The sequence below is a fragment of the Carassius gibelio genome, chromosome B6, assembly GCF_023724105.1.
Source record: "Carassius gibelio isolate Cgi1373 ecotype wild population from Czech Republic chromosome B6, carGib1.2-hapl.c, whole genome shotgun sequence".
NCBI lineage: Eukaryota > Metazoa > Chordata > Actinopteri > Cypriniformes > Cyprinidae > Carassius > Carassius gibelio.
Genome location: NC_068401.1, coordinates 8751398 through 8771718, shown reverse-complemented (window position 1 = coordinate 8771718; position 20321 = coordinate 8751398). Strand labels below are relative to the sequence as shown.

General features: G+C 38.3%; 2 protein-coding genes and 1 long non-coding RNA gene across 7 annotated transcripts; 1 reads left to right on the top strand and 2 right to left on the bottom strand.

Moving 5' to 3' along the window:
* Positions 1-798: 798 nt before the first annotated feature.
* On the top strand, positions 799-11136 carry LOC127959520 (POZ-, AT hook-, and zinc finger-containing protein 1). 3 transcript variants are annotated; one of them, XM_052558755.1, is made up of 6 exons: positions 799-2383; positions 2482-2545; positions 4019-4190; positions 4485-4646; positions 7149-7358; positions 8509-11136. In XM_052558755.1, the coding sequence occupies exons 1-6, from the start codon at positions 1200-1202 to the stop codon at positions 8970-8972; spliced, it is 2256 nt and encodes a 751-aa protein (XP_052414715.1). In that variant the 5' UTR covers positions 799-1199; the 3' UTR covers positions 8973-11136. The 3 variants fall into 3 exon arrangements, with proteins under 3 accessions (XP_052414715.1, XP_052414716.1, XP_052414717.1); XM_052558756.1 differs by lacking the exon at positions 7149-7358 and having other exon boundaries at positions 806-2383; XM_052558757.1 differs by lacking the exons at positions 4485-4646; positions 7149-7358 and having other exon boundaries at positions 818-2383.
* Positions 10752-12128, bottom strand: LOC127959521 (uncharacterized). Its single transcript, XR_008154274.1, has 2 exons — positions 11891-12128; positions 10752-11517 (listed from the first exon to the last, which is right to left on the bottom strand). It is a non-coding gene; the product is annotated as an uncharacterized LOC127959521 (long non-coding RNA).
* Positions 12129-13922: 1794 nt separating this feature from the next.
* slc2a11a (solute carrier family 2 member 11a) lies at positions 13923-19776 on the bottom strand. Of its 3 annotated transcripts, none has more exons than XM_052558740.1 (12): positions 19300-19776; positions 19009-19123; positions 18725-18885; positions 18427-18551; positions 18180-18309; positions 17824-17972; positions 16197-16384; positions 15331-15441; positions 14900-15001; positions 14619-14694; positions 14379-14506; positions 13923-14267 (listed from the first exon to the last, which is right to left on the bottom strand). In XM_052558740.1, exons 2-12 carry the CDS (start codon positions 19081-19083, stop codon positions 14049-14051), a joined length of 1464 nt encoding a protein of 487 aa, XP_052414700.1. In that variant the 5' UTR covers positions 19084-19123; positions 19300-19776; the 3' UTR covers positions 13923-14048. The 3 variants fall into 3 exon arrangements, with proteins under 3 accessions (XP_052414700.1, XP_052414701.1, XP_052414699.1); XM_052558741.1 differs by having other exon boundaries at positions 19009-19067; XM_052558739.1 differs by having other exon boundaries at positions 19009-19107; positions 19300-19775.
* Between the last annotated feature and the right edge of the window lie 545 nt (positions 19777-20321).

Sequence of the window (20321 nt, the reverse complement as noted above, 5' to 3'; positions counted from 1 at the left end):
GTATATTGTGGTGTTTGCAGTTACTTTCCCAGTTCTTCCATATTCCAGTGAAACTAGACAGTCATTATACTCTATGCTTGCCAACTGTATTTTCAAAACGCCAAAATGCTGTGGTACTTTGCCGAATTTATTAGCGTTGTACATATCAGGTGTCCTTGGTAAATAAATTGGAGTCTGTTCTAATGTTGTTAACCATGCATGTCAGAACTACTCCCATTCGACATGCTTCTGTACCCAATCTCATGGGCGATTGGCTAGGTGTTCTTTTTATTTCTGTATAATATTGTGTTATATGGGGCTCCATACAAACCCAAGGACACTGGGTAATGCATGGACTGAAACTAAAAAGCAGACAAACTACATAAAAGTACAACATGAATAGGAAAGCAAAACGAACAAAAACTGATTGCAATTATCAGAGTCAGAGCATGTTTCAGTATTGTCTGAAAACAAAGACAGCTGCCCAAGAAATACAACCTGAGCTCAAAATTAATTATATTTTTTCCCTTAATGTTTCCCTAAAACATTTGTGCATCTTATTTCCAAGAGTAGAAACAATACAGCAGCCAGATACACTGCAAGCCAGTGTAGTCTACAACGATTACCTTTCTCTATTGTTTGTGTCTTTTGTGCTTGAAATGTACATTGCCTGTTCAGGAGAGCAGCTGACTGTCTAGGGGACAGTGCCAGTTCAAGAGTTTTGATACTTCACTTTAATCTTATTCACGTTTACCGTATATGTTCTAATTGGTTACACTGTCTGAAAGAGAGAAAAAGACGGTCTGCTGTCATGTACTCGGTGTCTGGCGTACATTTGGGGGAGGGGGCTCACTGGAAAACAAGTATGTGAATTCATAACACCGCGAACCAGGAAGACGGACGCGAAACTTAAAATTAATTTCGGTGTGTGACTACGTTAGTATCTGCGCTTTATCTTTGGACCGAAGTAATGTATTAAACTGTGCGAAAACAGAAAATATTAAACGCAAACGACAGCCCCCTTCCTTTAAGCAAAGGTCAAAGTTCACAGGAAGCTGGGGGGCTGCCATTTTTCCCCCTGCTAACATGTTAGATGCTAAAAAGGCGAGGAGTGGTGGTCGCTGCTGAGTGGTTCTGTTTATTTGGGTGTTTGCATTTCGTTTGCGTTTGTCTACCTCTTCTGTCGTATGCGTTAGGCTTGGTTATTGAATGAAGGCGGCATGGAGAGGACAGAACACCCGTGGAATTCCTCCTACACGTACCAGGTGAGTAAACACAGCGCCGACATGCTACACAACCTCAACAGCCAGAGAAAAGATGGAGGCAGGTTTTGTGATGTTATCTTGCGCGTCGGAGAGGAGAGCTTCCCAGCGCACAAGGCAGTGCTGGCGGCGTGCAGCGAGTATTTTGAGTCGGTGTTTAGCTGTCAGGCGGAAGACGACGGCCAGGGCAAGGAGCTGGAGATGCACACGATCAGTCCCAAAGTTTTCCGAGACATCCTGGACTTCGCATACACGTCTAAGATCGTGGTGCGTCTGGAGTGTTTCCCGGAGCTTATGACCGCGGCGAAGTTTCTGCTTATGCGATCTGTCATCGAGATCTGTCAGGAGGTCATCAAACAATCCAACATGCAGATCCTCGTGCCTCCTTCACGAGGAGGCGAGCACAGCCTGTTCAGGGCCGCGGAGCAGCTGTCATACCCCCTTCCCGTGGACATGTCAAACGGGAGCGTGTCCAGCGGCGCAGTGTTTACCGACAACAACGACAGCGACTGTGCCGATCCGACGCAGCCAAGTAACAGCTCACAGCCGGCCGCTTCCGGAGCACAAGCGGCCGATCGCTTAGCGGTTTCCCCGCTGGAGTTTCCCAGCAGCCACCTCAATAGCGACGGCTCTAAGCGAGGCAGAGGGAGACCCAAAAAAGAGCCCACGACAGAGCCGATCACTTACAACAACAGCACTGCTCTAAACGAAAACAAGGGGATTTTCTTGTGCGGGGTTTGTGGTAAGATGTTTCCTGACGATGTCCAGTTGAGAAACCACGAGACGCAGCACGGGACGTTCACCGGCGGCGTGCGCACCGGACCGGAGCTGGTCGCTGTGGACGGCCCGACGATGATCTCTCCTCCCCAGGCGCGGTTTCAGGAAAACGGACTGCCCGCGGAAAACCGTAAACGCGAGAGGACGAGACGTCACGTCGCGTGTGATCTGTGCGGGAAGGTCTTCCGAGACGTCTACCACCTCAACCGGCACAAACTGTCACATTCGGGCGAGAAACCGTACGCGTGTCCGGTGTGCGGGCTGCGCTTCAAACGCAAAGACAGGATGTCTTACCATGTGCGGTCTCACGACGGCTCGGTGGGTAAACCGTATGTCTGTCAAAGCTGCGGGAAAGGTTTCTCCAGGTGAGGGCAGTCATTTATGATCGCTTCTATACATACTCTATACATGTTCTGTATTTGTGTCATCATACATGATTCGTGTGATGGTTTTGTTTTTGTAGGCCAGATCATCTGAATGGACATATTAAACAGGTTCACACCACAGAGAGACCTCACAAGTGTCAGGTGAGAAATGCTACATTTTAATGTATGCCCATTCTCATGGTTCAAATCTGTATGGCTTTTTCTTTCATATAATGAATTTATTAGTCATATTCCAGCCCCCCCCCCCCCCCCCCCCCACACCATATAAGGAAAGAGACAGGACTGGGTCTGTCATACCCCAAAATGACTTGCTTTGGCACACATACTAAACTATTAGATTTTTTTTTATCAGTTAATCAAATCGTCATCTCAATTCAATTCACGGCCCACACAACCAAACACATATGTTTGCGTGGCCCACTGTAAAAAAATTTAACTGACCTCGCTATTGTTGGGTTAATAACTTAGTACTCAGAAGCTAGATTGTTAACTGTCTGTATTGAATGAACTGGCAATGAACAGAAAATAACTCGGGCTGGCACCGCTCAGCAAAACGGGAAAACCAGATCCAGGCAGAGCTCTGCAGCGGATAGACAGTCAGAGGAGAAAGCAGTCAGGAGGGAACATGTTGACAGCCATTTATGCATGTTTGAATTTGTTGTTCTGTAGCATATGCAGCAAAAATATCTAAGATAAATTGCAGGTTCATTCTTAAACCAACCAGCGAGATCGAATAGTGGAAGTATAGTGGAGTATAGTGGTATAGTGGATATATATATAATATGAAATTATATGAAATTATGTTATTATTTCTTTTAATAGTAATTGGTGGCCCACCTGCAATACCACCATGCCCCACAGGTTGAAAACCACCGATTTATAACTTTTCACAATATAAATCGTTGCAAAGCAGCTTCAGAGGAAATTTCAGTTTCTATTTTAAAGTTTCTATGTAATATTTAGTAGTAGCTTATGAGTGTTGACTGTCCATATGGATGAAATTTCCATTGAAATTCATGCAGTAAATAAATGAGATTATCAATCAGGTGGTCTATCAAGTAGACCATTGACAATCCTAATTGAGATTGTAGATAGTGTCAATAGTCCATTTGAGAGATAGGTGGCGGTAATGCACTTATATAAGTCTGCGAGCCACCATAAAGTAAAAAGAAGAAGAAACCTCCTCACACGCCTGCTTATAAGACTGATAGACTGCAACAGTTTTAGTAAAAAATCTTGGTTTGTGTTCTACTGAAGAAACAAATTCACCTGCATCTTTGATGCCCTGGGGGAAAGCAGATAAACATCAAATGTACATTTTGGGGTGAACTATCCCTTTAAGTGAGCAACCAGAAGTGGTTCATGGGTTCACATTGAGTTCAACACCACCTAGTGGTGATCCATCTGACTTTCGAAACAGTGCAACTTAACGAAGCTTCGTTTTAGCTGTTCTCCACAGCTCAGGTCCTCATTCACATTCATTATATGTTCTAGATAAATAGAACTAAAAATATTTGATTAAACACCTCCATTAAATCAACTTTTTGTTTTGATAACACTCCCAAAAATTATCTCTTGGAAAATGCTTATAAACCGTATCTTGAAATGTCTCAGATTTGCAACGCGTCTTTCGCAACAAGAGATCGCCTGAGGTCGCACCTGGCATGCCATGAAGATAAGATACCATGTCAAGTGTGTGGGAAATTCCTCCGGGCTGCCTACATGACCGACCACTTGAAAAAACACAGTGAAGGACCTCATAACTACTGTGGAATATGCAACAAAGGTACTGGTCAGACACGCATTGAAAATAACTAATTTTATCAAGGCATTCCTTATAAACAGCAGAACTCGTGCTTACAAATTACCCAGCTAATGATCCACATTTTCATTGCCACTGACACCATCCTTAGTAAGTTAGCTTAGGCTCACAGAAACTGGTTGGCTTATTAATGGGGAAAAGGCTTAAGTTTTAAAATAGTTTTGAAAGCCGTAGAGTAATCTTCTGATTAATAAGACTTGAGTGTTGTTCTGTTTTTTGTTTTATTGTTTTTCCTACTTGTTCTTCCGATGGTCTCAGGTTTTTCTACTGCATCCTACTTAAAGGTGCATGTAAAAACGCACCACAGCTCGTCCATGCTCCCTTCCTCTGCAGCACATCAGTTCCCTGAAGCACGTACCAACAGACCACAGATGCACAACGGTGCCCCCTACCACTCAGGACGCCAGTGCGCAGTGGAAGGCAAGCAAGCCTCTCCCCGCAGCGTCAAATTGTTATTCGCTCACTTGCTGTCTTTTTCACTGCTGCTTATCAGATGCTGCATCTGCTTACATATAAACTCACCGCAAATACGGATTGGAGTGCTGCACATTTATCATTTATTGCAGCATGTGCAGGGAATCAGATATGTCGTTCAGAATTCAGCAGTCTAAATTACATACTCTTTTAGGACTTTTCTCTCAGTGGGTGAGAAAGGATGTTTGTTGCTTAAATTGTGGGTTGTCTTTCACATTTTAAGAGGAACGTCAAGGATGAGTTTCTTTAGCTCAGCTGGTAGAGTTTTGTAAAATGGATATCTAAATGTGCAATTGTAATGATACCTTTGTATCACTTGACTGATGAAGTATTGAGTATGCAGATCGTTCTTGTAGTTTTGCAAACTTAATGGATGGCTGCCAGATGTAAATTCAAACAAAGTACGTTATTTAAAATATTCAAGCTTCTTCAATATTTGACTTACTGGCAAAATACTAAAATGAGACTGAAAAGATTTACTTATAAAGGAACAGTTCATCCCGAAATGGCAGTTTGCTGAAAATATTCTCTCCCTCAGGCCAAGATGTAGATGAGCATGTTTCTTCATTTGAACAGATATAGAGAAATCTCTCACACGTGGATCCTTTGCAGCAAATGGATGCTGTCAGAATGAGAGTCCAAACGGCTGATAAAAGAATCTCAATAATTCAGAAGTAATCCACACGACGAGTCCATCAGTTAACTTGTGAAGTAAATATCTGTTTGATATAAAACAAATCCACCATAAAGGTGTTTTAACTTCAAAGCATTGCTTCTAACCAAAAAACAACTCCATAATAATGCTTACTCTGGATTACTTGGAGTATTGTAATGCTTTTAACAGCTGTTTGGACTCTCATTCTGACGGCACTAATTTGCTGCAGAGGATCCTTTGAGTATGCTTTCCCAGATCTGTTCCGATGAACAAAAAAACTCTACATCTTCATCTACATCTCGGATGGGCTGAAGTTAAAGGGATAGTTCACCCAAAAATGAAAATTATGTAATTAATGACTCACCCTCATGTCGTTCCAAACCTGTAAGATATTTTATATTTAGTCCAAGAGCTCTTGGTCCCTCCATAATAAAATAAAAACATAATCAAAGTAGTCCATGTGACAACAGAGGGTCAGTTAGAATATTTTGAAGCATTGAAAATACATTTTGGTCAAAAAATAGCAAAAACTACGAATTTATTCAGCATTGTCTTGTTTTCCGGGTCTGTTGTGAGCACGTTCAAAACACTGCAGTTTAGTGATATCCGGTTCGCGAACGAATCACTCGATGTAACCGGATCTTCTTGAACCAGTTCATCAAATCGAACTGAATTGTTTGAAACTGTTGGCGTCTCCAATATGCATTAATCCACCTTTACCTTTCATTACCATTCTGGAAATGGACAGTATACCGTCCGTACATACGTTTTCAATGGAGGGACAGAAAGCTCTCTGACTAATTTAAAATATCTTAAACTGTGTTCCGAAGATGAACGGAGGTCTTATGGGTTTGGAAAGACATGAGGGTGAGTCATTAATGACATAATTTTCATTTTTGGGTGAACTGTTGCTTTAAGTTTCTTAATTTAAATAAGGTGCATTTAGAGATACAGTTGAATTAAGACCTGAGCTAAATAATAGTTGCAGCCCTATCAATCAGCTTTGTCTGCTAGTCACTTACATTGCTGCTGACCAATTTAGCATGGCCATGTGTCCCATTCTGTGTCGCTTACTTATCATCTCCATCAAGTGCTGGCATAATGAAAGCATTTTTGATCCTTCATTCATGCATGTGCATATATATGCATACATGCTGTGCATTATTTCTGTGGATTTAATGGACCTTTTTCAAACAATTATTGCCAAAAAATCCAGCAGCTTGTGATTGGGAATTACCTTACTAAACATAGAACATAGGAAACAATATGGAGACAGCATTTTTTCTAAAGAACTAACCATATTCTAGAATCTTGACATGACCCCTTAGTTATGGAAATGCCATGAATAATAATAATAAAAATATATTGTTTCCAGTAGGTTATTAATGTTAACTACTATGTGGATTCACTAGAATTGAGAGGAAGTGGAATTATTTTTGATCTTGTAATGCAAGCTTTAGGGTTTTGGCAGTTAATATGTAAAAGCTAATGCAGAAATACATCAGAAAGGTGCCATTAACTTTACATCAGTACAGAATTGTCATTACAGTATCCCTCCAACAGTATCAATGAGCTGCTGGCTTGGCGTGTAATGAAAGAAAAAGATTCATTCATTTAAAACTTTTTTTTGTCATTTTAGCTTTGAACAAACAATGTTCATAATTTCTGATGGTTTCTGAACTGATGTGAAGCTAGAGGTCATCTGAATGTATTGACTGCAAATTGTCCCCCTTGGCCTCTGTCTTTTCCTCTATCCATATCCCTTACTTCTTGGGGCGGTTACTGGCGTGTAGACCTTTGCACCAATCACCGGCTCGTGGTTACCTTTCCTGAGACAGAGGGGTCTTTTCGGGGGCTAGCTGGGCCAGTTCTACCCCAGCCCATCCCTCCGAGCCTGGGCCTGCAGCCTGAGCTGCTCCTGGGCAAGCCAGGTCCAACTCCCTATTTTTGGGAGTGCCGCTCTTCTGGAGCACCAGGGTTTCCACTTCATGGACCTCTTACAGGTCAGTACGGGCTGTTTTGAGGGTGGAAATGTGGCGAACCAAAGAACTGAGGATGTCTGGATGCTGTAACCGATAAGTCTGGTGTAAATATCTGCTAAGCACCATTAACATTCACAAGACTTTTAAGTCTGGTTTCAGATCTTACCTAATAATTGTCTCGTCAGTATTATGCTTTCATACTTTTCTGGGTCTGTAAATGCCCTGTAACCAACTAGAGTTTAAATAAACTTTGAGTACAAAATAGTGAAAGTTTGAGAGACTAACACTAGATTCTTGGTACTCAACATGTTTTTCATAGAGGGAACATGTGACTCTTTAATGAGAGTGTTGTAGCATGTCATCACATTTTCCCCCAAATATAGTACTAATCACCCAATCAGAAATTATCTATGGTTTCATCATGCGCTAAAGTGTCGCTCATTTGTTAGTAGCTAGGAGAACTACTTAGTTGGTCAGGCTAAATTTCAGTAACATGTTGAAAAAATGTGAGCACCAATCAGAGCGGAGAATTCAGTTTTTCATGGTTGTTGATTGGTAGAGTCTACTTTGTGGTAGAGAAGTCTCCAAATTGTTAAAGGGATAGTTTTATGTCATCATTTAGTCATTTTTATGTTGTTTACAAAATGGTTTGACTGCCTTTCATTTGTGGAAAATACAAGAAGATATTTTGAGGGATTTTCCTATGCAGACAGTTAAAATCAGTGGGCTCCAGTGTTGTTTGGTTCTTGGGAGTTTTTCAAAATATCATCTTTTGTGTTCCAGACTAGAAATTAATAAAGGTTTGGAAAAACCTGAAGGGTGACTAAATTATAAAAATGTAAATTTTAAAAATCTGAAGTATTAATTTTCCCCATAATGTTGTGCACAATAGAATGCAGTTTAATTTGATTATATTTCTATTTCTTACACAAAGTCACAAAACAACACAAAAAAATTACACAAGCCACAATAAAATTATCAGTTTGGGCCAAGCTGTTTTTATACCGAAACGGGTTTACATAAGTGGCTGTGGTCACGAGGATTCAGGTATAAAGGAAATATTTACATTTTTAAATGTGTTGCTTAACGTGAGGCTCCTTCTCTCTTCCTATATATCTCTCTGTCCCACTCCTTCACTGATATCCCCTTCCCCACTCTGTGTTTACCTCAGACGGGCAGGAGAATGCTGGGAAATGCCCCCATCAGGACTCTGATGGATCGGATGCAGTTTTCGGTGACCTTTCCAATGGAACGGACCTCAAGACTGAACAGAAAGTAGAGGGAGAAGAAATGGAGGTGACATCTTTTATCTTTAACGGCCAACCTGATGATGCAGTGACCTCACCGGGGGGATCCAAAAACATCCAAAACACAGACCAAGAAAAGAAGTTTGCCTGCGGCGACTGCGGCCAGACCTTCCGCACAAAGTCTTACCTCAACAAGCACCATCACCGGGTTCATAAGAAACGTGCTGCGGCCCTGTCTGGCCTCGGTGATCTCGGTTCACCCTTTTCCCCCCAACAGAATATGTCACTTCTTGAATCCTTTGGCTTTCAGATTGTCCAGTCAGCCTTTGCCTCCTCACTAGTGGACTCTGAGATGGGCAACAGTGGAATGGGTTTAGGGGAGAAATGACCCCTTTGAGATGCAGACATTTCTTCTAACCTTATTGGACAACCAAACTTTTCATAACTGCGAGTTTAGTCTGTTGTCTCATACTCCTTGATGCCACATACGGAGTACTTTTTGTTTTTGGCTTTTCTTATTATTCTAATGTTTGTTAATGTTTCGACTTTGCCATCGTGGATGCCATTTTGATTCCATCTTGGTGTGAAGCAGCTAATGTTTATTCCTCCTTCAACAAATCCTCAATTTCATTGGTCTATCCTAAAAATAAACAAAAAACTATTCATTGCTTTTGACATGTTTGTGTATCACGTGTGTCTCCCGGCTTCCACATTGTGGATTGAGGATGATGTATGCTTTAAAAGACAAACTAATGCCCCAACCTTCAGAATGTACCTCTAGGTCATTTTTGCCCAGACTTACCTCACCGAGAAGCATAACATTACCAAGTATTACGATTTTAACAGTCTAGACAAAAGTTTTCACCATCAGAAAACACTGAGACCGTGTAATTTGCGCAGCTGTCGTAGACCTAGAGTCTTTTTCTATATGAGTTTCTTTAACAAACGTAAATGATTTTAAATCCTTTAAAACTTCAGGCTAAATAATGGCTGTTAACTTTTGTGGTGTTTCTTTGTTTATCATTGGTAGTTCTGAGATCCATTGTTTTGGCTCACAAAAAGTGTGTCTGTTTTTAATGTCCAACAGGGACCAATTTCAGGTTTCACTGTAAGATATAGCAAGAAGCAAAGAATATATTTTATTAACTTATTGATACCGGTGTCCAAGTCTCCTTTTACGCAAAGGTATATACTGCGTTTTGTTGCGATGTGCTATTATCTTGACTCATGCAGCCGTCACAACGGCACGAGAGTGATGACATGTATGTATGAGTACACGTTTGTATGCTGCAATCTCTCCAATGTCCTTTATCTCTAGAATGTAATAGAAACAGAGGGCTTTTTAATCTTTTTTTTAATATATCAGAGTTTTCTAAGTGGTTCAGTACATTCCTGCTTAATTTAAATTTAATGACATGTAACATTCTATATATAAAATAAATATGTATATATGTATGGCCAATTATATTAGTTTATGCAAACGGGGTCCTTGTATATTTTCCTTGGCCTTGTTGAATGAATGGATATTTCTTTTCTTTTCATTTTCCTTTTATTATAATTTTTTTCAGAGAGCAAGTTTTAACAGAATTGTTTTAAGTTGTTATTGACAAATCCATAAATTTAGTTTTGTCTTTATTATTATGCAAGTATTTGAGTGTGTGTTTGGTGTTAGCCTGTTCCTCTTACTCTAAATGCAGTGTTAATGCTGGTTACCTTTCCTTTTATTTTACCCTGCAGGTTATTAGTATTGTGTACCAATAATGTATTTGGAGTATTTGGAAAGGCAGTATGTACAATGTTGCCGAGGTTTTGCAAGCGGTCACTCATGATTGAATCTATGAATGACATAATGTACACACACACACACACAAGAAGTCTTTATTTTGTTACCGTATGTACTTGTTGGACTTAATGTTTTTATGTGCAGCCGTAAAATCTGAGGCAGACTGATCTGTTTTTAGCTTCAGCTTACTTATTTGACTAATCATTGCTAATATCAGATCATAACATCTGTTAATTGATTGCAGTTTTAACAATTCTAATAGTAACAATCATTGTCTGCCCAGTAAGTGTGATCTGAATATTTGCAGCCCTTATTTATTTACAAATTTTAAGTTGTAGGGAATTCTTCAGTTATTCTTATTGTTGTTGTTTGTGTCTCGTATGGTGTTATAGCTTATTACATCACTGGAAATGTGTTTTTTTTTGTATATTTGTATGTTGCAAAGTGCCTTCCCAGTACTGATTGTGAACCGCGATGGGTAGGAAAAATCTGTCATTTAAAGGACCTATCTTATAAAAACCATATACAAACAGAGTTGCATCGACACTTTTGTATAAAGACATGCACATAGCAAGGTGTACATTTGTACGTTTGGTATCCTACCTTTTTTGTTTTGTTTCTCTGCAATTTATGTCACAACTTTGATCAATTTTTGGACATTTGAATATAAGCATACTTTTCTATTGATGTTTGTTTTTGTACACTGTTTTTGTGTCTCTGTCTATTTGGTACGGAGATAGCTATTAAATAAAATTGTATTTGAAAAATTTCTCTCTTGTGATGAGCACTTCAGAATTAATAATTGTGCATGTTGTTCTAGGTTATTTTGTGCAAAAACAGTGTGACTTGCAATCTGTTGTGAAAACAATGGTGTAGTTTTTCATTATTTCATACATGACTGGTGCAACTGATCCAATCATAACATACAAATTATAGCTGTAAATGCATAAGGTTATTAAATGATTATTTGGTAATAAGGCCAAAACATAACAGAAAACCAAAATAATGCTTTTCATTATTGCTAATATTGTACCTTGACGTGCAAGCATGAATCTTTGCGTAGACATGAGTGCTGCCTTGAGCATGAATCTTTGCGTAGACATGAGTGCTGCCTTGATGAGGATTCCAAAATTGATTTCCTGCTGCTTGTCTGAAAGTCAAAATCATAAAGAGGTTCAAGTAATGGGCCAGTATTTTTTTTTTCAATAATTCGAAACTGAGGCTGCATGTAAGGCCACACACATATCTCAGAAATAAACTAACCACATATTCTCTTTTTATTTATGTGCAACATTGCATAATGCAGTACAGCACTGCTTTTCTGTGTGTTTTTATTTGTATTATAAGTCTGGCAGCACAAAAGCATAGTCACACTTAGATTTGAAATGTTAAAAATTGAACTTGAAAGAACAGCAGTGTACACCAGGGTTGAAGTGCAGTAGATAAATAAATAAAACATTCAAATGAATACTTATTTTTATTAAAAAATATACAAAAGAAAAAGAAATTATAACTTCTCTCACCCTCTGCCCCGCACTCCAAAGTCCATAAAACTTGGTGGATGTTCATCTCAGGACTAAGGTAAATATTACCTTAAATGAAAATGAGAACGATTTTACAGTCAGCCCAAAACAATAACCAGCACAAAAGTACTTTGGGTAGATCCAGTGTAACCGGTACGGTTATTTATTTATTTTTTTTAATTTGTACATATTTCAGGTTCAACACATAGACAGTAAAAGAAATGGACACAGCGACCCCATTGGAACTCAACTGAGACAAGTGAAGCCCATTTTTAGCGTTTTTTTTAGCACTTCCGTTTCTGACCATAGACAGTAAAAGAAACATAACGTTTATTTACGTTCGATTGGAAATCAGTTCTTTAGCTCATTGAGGCCATCTGTTGGCATGATGGTGGAATTAATAACAATTACAATTTTGACATTTGTAGAAAAATAGTCAACTAAACATAGTTTATTAAAGTTGTTTAGATTTAAATTCGAATATATCAGTCCACAATACAGATTTGTGTTACATCTGTTATGTTTCTTTATTATTATTATTTTTTAATGTTTTTCGATTGTCGTAATTTATCTTAACATGATAAAATAGGCCGTCCTAGTAAATGCTAATTCTAATGGAATCAAATTAAAGCTTTTGAATGTGCAAAGGTTAATGGAATTAAAGGGGTTTCTAAAACCAAAAAAAATAACCAGGCTATTCGGCTGGTTGCGTTTTAAAAAAGAATCCATACTGAGCATAAAACAACCTGCAGCCCTTTTTAAAACACCTGTTCACACACACACACACACACACACACACACACACACACACACACACACACACACACACACACACACACACATACTATATGCACAAAAAAATGGAAGTGTGTTAGACACTTACACAGCTGAATTAAAACGTGCTCACACAAAAGGCACATTATTGTGTACCAGATATAGTAAGCTGCTTTTGAAGTGTTTCAATTATTTATGTTTGCACTTCTGTTGAAGTGTTTTAATACTTTAAATGTATGTACTTCTGTTGAAGTGTTTAATTTCCTTACATTTGCACTTCTGGTGAAGTGTTTTAATTATTTATAATATTATGAATATACTATATATGAAATCACTATCACTGGCACAAGTGATAATTTTATATTTTGAAAAAATTATATTTAAAATGTTACAATGTCATATCCTAAGAAAATGTATAACCTAAGCTCAAACTAGCTGAAAATGTATGTATTGTTTGATAATTTTCATTTTATTTTAAGAAGCAATTAAAAAAAAAAAAATTGTGTATTTAGAATATATTTATTCACATTTAACATACAGTGTACCACCTCGACTTCACCCTAATTTGTAGTGCTTACCCATTTCACAATAGCCAAAAACCAAACTGTCAGTTGTGTTCGTTTTTTTTTTTTTTTTTTACAAAATGAACAACCTCAATATTAATAACTTTGATGTATGAGAATAGGTCTGTAACTTTTTAACAACCCAGTCCAGTACAAAACTACATTAAATGAGTCAGCTGTAATTGGCGACCTAAATAAGTATGTCCTTTTAAAGTTGGCAGAACTTTAGGTACGGCTGCATTTGTGCAGATAATCTTGCAGAAATAAGCAACAGATTTAGCAGAATGGTCTTGTTAATCTGTTCTAAACATCAGCCAGAATCACGGGTTTACTATGAACTAAAGCTCACTGTTGCCATAGAATAGCTTCAGGGGTTCACCGCTGTAAGAGTGTTGCTGAGTCACACTGACCTTAAGGAAAAACATTTGGGAGAAATGTTATAGCTGCACCCTCTCAAAGTCAACGTACCTAAGTGTTATCTTAAACCATCTCCTGTATCAAGTGTGCTAACAAAACAACAACAAAAAAATCAGTTTTTCTTACCTAATGGGAATCATGGTAAAGAGAGCTGAAGAAAACTTCTTTTCATTTAATTTCCAAGCAGTTCAATCTATGATTAGCAATATCTTATTCTTAAATAATGTAATTCATGAGTAATGGCTGAATCAAGTAAGCAAAGCAAGTCAGTCAAGTGATGAGGAATACAATATTTAATCAGCAAGTAATGCATGTACAAAGATGTAAACTTACTCCAGTTAAGGCATACTTTTACAAATATTCTTCTAAAAATATTAATTTAGTTTGTAAGAAATTTTACCACTCTATAAGGCAGTGGAGTGAAAGATTTCCCCAAGTTGGTACTGAGCTTGTTTTCCTTCTATATCCATCTTCACCTGTCCACGGTAGTTGAGCCTGTGAAACTCTTTAGTGATCATCGATATGGTCTTTCCCTTGGTTTCAGGTAGAACCATCTGAATATATAAAGCAGTCAAGAGGCACACAGCCCCAAATGGAACAAAGCAATACTGTCCTAAACCGCTCTGCAAAAACACACACAGAGGACATTCAGAAGAAAAGGATCCTATTCTTAATGTGTATTTTGTCAAATATGTCAGATATTAAGAATATTAAACATATTTTCAAGTTCTCACCACAAGGAAAGGGAAGATCATCCCGATAATGAAGAGGTTAAGCCACATTAGAGAGCCAGCGGTCATGTAGGCGGCAGGACGTGATGTTTGGTTAAACATCTCTGTTGGTAGGATTCCAGTCACCCCAGCTACCATATGAAGAACAGTGTTGATAAATGGCAAACCACAGTGTAAAATAACACTATAGAAATGGTTGCATTATATATACATTCCACTGTATATCAAGGTGTTGTAGTTCACCTGGTCCCATGCCAAAGCTGAGAATGTAGGTGAAGATGCAGGTCATGCTCAGGTAAGGCATCCAGGTAACCATATTCTATCGGGTGAAAGGTCAAACCAGAGGTAAAAGTTATATTTAACCAAAGATGACGACAATTCAGTTGAACACTCTAATGTTGTACATTATGTGTTCCCTTTAAGGTTAAACATTAGCTTGTACATAAGCTTCCACATGACTACAGTACAGTATGTGTGTGCTGGTTAAAGGAAAGGGGGGTGATGCAACATTGAATAATTCACACCTCAAGGGAAAGAGCCACAGTGAAGACTATTGCCCATCCTGTCATGAGAACATAGCCGCCCATCAACATCAGCCTCCTACCCAACCTTTCAATCAACAGGTTCTGCACACACACACACACACACACATACACGCACACACACACACACACACATACACACACAAACATACAGAGATTTAAAATTCATGTGTGGCATTGTCATTCTACACAGAAATTATTCAGTATTCAGTTACATAATTAAAATGGTAATTTAGATTCTACAAACAAATGATATCTTGGTAAAAAGGACTAAAATGTTTATTCAGCCCTGACTGATAACCCCGGCATTCAAGATGAATAAATTCACTCAAACTATGCAAGTGAGGTCAAAGGATTGCCTGTACAGCTCTGGGACTCTTACATAACTGATAATGGATGAATGGAAGACTCACACATAGAATGCAAGCAGTGAATTCACACATCCCGGTGCCAATGGTCACATATTGGATCTGTCCTGCAGATATACCCGCTTCTTGGAACACATATGATGCATAGAAGTAAATCTGAGGATTGAAAAAAATGGTCCTAAGTTTCTGAAATTAGGAGTGTGCAAAACACACATACACACGCACACCAACACTAACACTTGAAATACTTCTGAAGCATTTTGAGTTATGTAAAAAAAAGTGTTATGTACGTGTTATGTTATGTAAGTGTTACATGTTGTGAGATTTACCAAAGCTCTTTTGCAAGGCAAGTCAATTAGTCATTTGCTGTTTAGTTTTTCAGCAGCCATTACTCCAGTCTTCAGTGTTGCGTTATCCTTTAGAAATCATTCTTTGTTCATTTGACGCAAGAATCATTTCTTATAATCAGTTTTGGAAACAGTTGTGCTGCTTAATATGTTTGTGGAAACAGTTATATACATTTTCAAACTTCTCTGAATTGAATGATTAAATTAAATATTATTTAAAGCATAAGTATTTGAACATAAGTACTACTATTTTATCTAATATTAATACATTAACTTATCTATTTTAACTTCTGATAATAATACATTAACTTATCTATTTCAACTTCTGATAAGTGATTTTTGTGTATGTTTGCATGGATTTTTATCCCCTGAATCGTGACGAATCTTTCAAATATTAACATAAAGCCTGCAACACAAGCATTCATTCTCATGATCGGCTGGGTGTGTTTTTTGGGGTTAACATTCACTTTATGAAGCAACGCACTGGTGATCCAGTTACACTTGAATTACCAACTAAGAGCCAAAGATATAATGACACAGAATTGGACAGAGGCAGGGACTCACCGAGTCATTACCACACAGTTGCATGGCACTGCTCAGGACCGCCACAGTGATGAGCTGCCAGCGGACGCTGCGGTCAGTGAAGAGCTCCCACGGCTGTTTGGCACGTTCTCCCTTCGTCTCATTCTGTTCCTGCAGAATCTCATCCAGCTCTTCTCTCTGCACCTCACAGCCTCGCAGACGCTGCAGTGCTGCGGAACAAACATTACTGTTGTATATAATCATGCATGAGAATTACATGCTTTGTGAAACACAATCTAACGATATCTAACGTTTTGTACTATTTTTTTTTCTAACCAAAAGAAGCAAATGGTTTACTTTCATTGTATGGCCAAAAGCATCTTTGAAAATCTTGGAAAGAATTTGAATTATCCCTTTAAAAACTGTTAAAAGTTATTAAAGTATATATAATATTGTTTTATCTGTAAACTCTTAAAGGGGGGGTGAAATGCTCGTTTTCACTCAATATCCTGTTAATCTTGAGTACCTATAGAGTAGTACTGCATCCTTCATAACTCCAAAAAGTCTTTAGTTTTATTATATTCATAAGAGAAAGATAGTCTGTACCGATTTTTCCCGGAAAAACACGAGCGCCTAGAGGCGTGACGTGTGGGCGGAGCTAAAGAATCACAAGCGCGAGTAAAGTTTTTGCGTTGAGAGCGTTTGGAAGCTGTGACAGCTGTGAAGGCTGAAACTGAACGAGAGCAGCAGCAGCAACGACTCGCTCCGAGCGGGGCTCGAACCCGGGTCTCCGCATGGGAGGCGGACGCACTAACAAGGAGGCAGAGATATTTGTAAGCAGTTTTACTCACCGCATGCGGTTCCAACACACATTGTGACCCTTTTTCGTTGGAACTGCATTATCCTTAAGAAATAAACGATGTGCAAATCCGTCGTCAAACTGGGCCTTGTTTGTAAAACAAGCATCTTCGAAAATGCAGGGAACAAACAAAAACACTTGCACAAATCCGTTGATGCTCTGTAAAAATAAACTCCATCCACTGGTCCCTTAATGCTGTTTCTCTTTTGGTAATCTGTGCAGGGTTGTCTTGCCCTGGCAACCAAAAACACACTCCTTTTGGTGACATTTCGCGACGCTCTCGCTCTGATCAGTGAGTCTGTGCTCAGCCTCTCAGTGCTGTGCTCTACGGGAGCGCACGCTCTTCCGGCAAAAGTGCCCTAGGACCCATATAAGGAAATTCCGCTCCATCTAACGTCACACAGAGCCATACTCGAAAAAAACTTGAAACCGGAAGGAGTATTTTTGGAACAAAAATACTCCTTCAAACGTACAACTTAATTTTTGAAACTTTGTCCATGTTTAGCATGGGAATCCAACTCTTTAACAGTGTAAAAAACTCAGTATGCATGAAATAGCATTTCACCCCCCCTTTAAAAATAAAAGTTCCCCAAATAACTTTTCATTATTGAAAAAAAAAACAAAAAAAACAAACATAATATGCTGGATATATATGTTTTGAAGCATAGCAGGGTTTAAGCAGGTCATAAGCAACTATCTCCTGCTCAGGACCAGCTCATAACCAGCTTATGGCTATCATATTCTGTATGGCAAAAAATATAGCAATATACAGTATAACTGCACCAATACTTAAAACTCAGGTTCTCATACCCATTAGGCAGGCCTCTTTGTCTCCACAGTCAATGAGGAGGTAGCGGGGACTTTCTGGGAACCATGGCAAGGTGAGGAGCTGGATGAAGCCTGGGATAGCATTACTAGCCAATAAGTACTGCCAACACGGCTCACAACCTAACAGCTCTCTGAAATAAATACAGACATTTTAAAATCAGTCATTCCAGTCATGCTTGTCTATTAAATTTGGGCAAAAAATAACATTGCCACGTTAGGTATTTTCAATGCTGTTCATAGAGTACTCAATAAAATAAAATAAAAATCTTCACATTACATAACGAAATGGTAATCACTCTCATTAGCGTCGTAAGAGATATGTCAAATATATAACATACTTCAGACTGACCACCTGTCCCAACACCAGACCAAAAGAAGTGAAGACTGCTGAGGACAGGGACACAGCCCCTCGTAAGTGCTTTGGTGCACTCTCACCAAAATACATGGGCTGTACATTCATACTGATGCCTGAATAGAAACAGAGAATATGTTTATAATAATACTAGGAAGAAACTAGTCATCTCAATGGCAAAATAGAAAAGAGACCATTAAACTGCATTTGCAGGAAAAATATATACACAGTACCTGCATTTATGCCAACCAAAAATCTGGAGATGATAATCATCTCAAATGACTTTGCTGTTCGGCTTAACAACGCAAGCAATGAACTTGAGAAGAGAAAGACATTGTTCAGCAACATAGTCTTCTTCCTTGGAAACAAGAACATAACAGAGCATACTTAGATTTACTACTTATTTAAAGTTTAACATTTTTTTTTACATTTAAATCATCAAGTCTAAATAAATATAAATAAATAAAAATTGTGCATGGAACATGAACTTTTCATGTAAATTATACTGTATAAAAACAAGATTAATCATACCTCCCGAAACGTACAGACATTGGCCCTGCTATCAGGGCCCCAATAAAGCCGCCCAGTGAGAAAATGGAAACAATAAAGGTCCATATCAGTGTGATGTCGTAAACCCCCAACTGTATTCCCCATCGCTCCAAAAATGTCTCATTGACAAAGTTTTGAATGAACTGCAGGAATGAATACAGAACAGAAAACTGGTAACTGGTCTTAATAGACACAGAGACAACTAATATGAAATGAATTTTAACATTTTTACTCTTTCACAAACACAAAGTCAATGAAACACTTACCACAGTTGGTGCATTCATAATGGCCAGGTTGTATCCATATTGTAGAGTTCCCCCAATAGCTGTAGAGGTCACCATTAATACCAAAGTGTATGTATGACCCTGAGTATACACATAACTATAATAATAACATGCATTTAATGTGACAAAACAAAAAATCAACTTCACAACAAAAATAACTACAATTAAATTAGAAATCGGTTAAATATGACTTTACAGTGAAACTCACAACTTATTTATTTAATTTAAAAACACAAATCTGACTAAAAGGAACACCACCAATAAACAGTCTACCTTCTTCTCCTTTGTGGCCATGCTGCCCTCTTTTAAAAAGAATCCAGAGGATGAAATCCAAGAATAAAGAAGGTCGTTGTCAGTTTGTGCTCGCCATTAAATGAGACACTGATGCTCCGAGAAAGGTGCGTAGAAAAGAGATCTCGAGTCTATGACACACGTCTGCTGATGTTACAGCCAGCAATAAGTAACCTCAGAATAGTTTAATCAACCACCCTCTTGACTAGATTAAACAATGTTGTAAAAGATTTTCGAATTCTCTTGAGAATTTTAAATGAAACTATCGTGCTCTTTACAAACTATACACTGGCGCTATGTCCACGTGAAAGTCCAAGTCCATTTGAAAGAAAATTAATCTGTAGTTCAACTCCACCTATCGGAATATAAATATAAATGTAGGTACTGTAAAACGGAATATTAACGTGCTATTTATTTATTTTTTTAGAATAAATAAATTTAGCTTGTTTTACATTCAATCATCACAGGTTACTTAAATGTTTATGGTAACGTTTATAGAACTCCAGTAAAAATATTAAGACTATCCATACATACCATTAGGGGGCAGCATAACATTATCATCTTTTGGCACTTTGAATTTTGCACTGGAACAAGAAAGTTTAAGGAATAAATAAAATCTTGGTTTTTGGTTGCCCTATCAATAAATTAGCATTTAATACATTATTTGGATCAGTTCAAAAAGCTCTTCAGACCAGTTTAGTTAACACAAAGAAATGCATAACTGACCTAAGACCTCTGTGGACATTTGGGCTCTTCCAATAAGTGTTGTAAAAGCAGACACTTAAGAGTGATCAACCAAATCAATCCAGTCTTGAGGAATAATTTTAACCTGGTATAAATCAATATGGCTACCCGTGGGAGTGGATTAGAAGAATCAACGCCACATCTAACATTTATAACAATAGAAATATAGATGAGATGTAGTCAGTGTAACCAGTTCCTACTTACTCTAAAGAAATAACTGACCAATAATAAGGAGCTGTATCTCAACCCTTAATTCACTC

What these genes read in the sequence shown, in the direction of transcription:
- LOC127959520 (XM_052558755.1), top strand. Translation starts at nt 1,200, where the DNA reads ATGGAGAGGACAGAACACCCGTGGAATTCCTCCTACACGTACCAGGTG. An exon ending in TGCGGGAAAGGTTTCTCCAG is followed by an intron (nt 2,384 to 2,481) that starts GTGAGGGCAGTC and finishes TTGTTTTTGTAG; the next exon opens with GCCAGATCATCTGAATGGAC. An exon ending in CTGTGGAATATGCAACAAAG is followed by an intron (nt 4,191 to 4,484) that starts GTACTGGTCAGA and finishes CGATGGTCTCAG; the next exon opens with GTTTTTCTACTGCATCCTAC.
- slc2a11a (XM_052558739.1), bottom strand. Translation starts at nt 19,320, where the DNA reads ATGGCCACAAAGGAGAAGAAG. An exon ending in TTATGAATGCACCAACTGTG is followed by an intron (nt 18,886 to 19,008) that starts GTAAGTGTTTCA and finishes TCATTCCTGCAG; the next exon opens with TTCATTCAAAACTTTGTCAA. An exon ending in CTGTGGCTCTTTCCCTTGAG is followed by an intron (nt 14,695 to 14,899) that starts GTGTGAATTATT and finishes TTCACCCGATAG; the next exon opens with AATATGGTTACCTGGATGCC.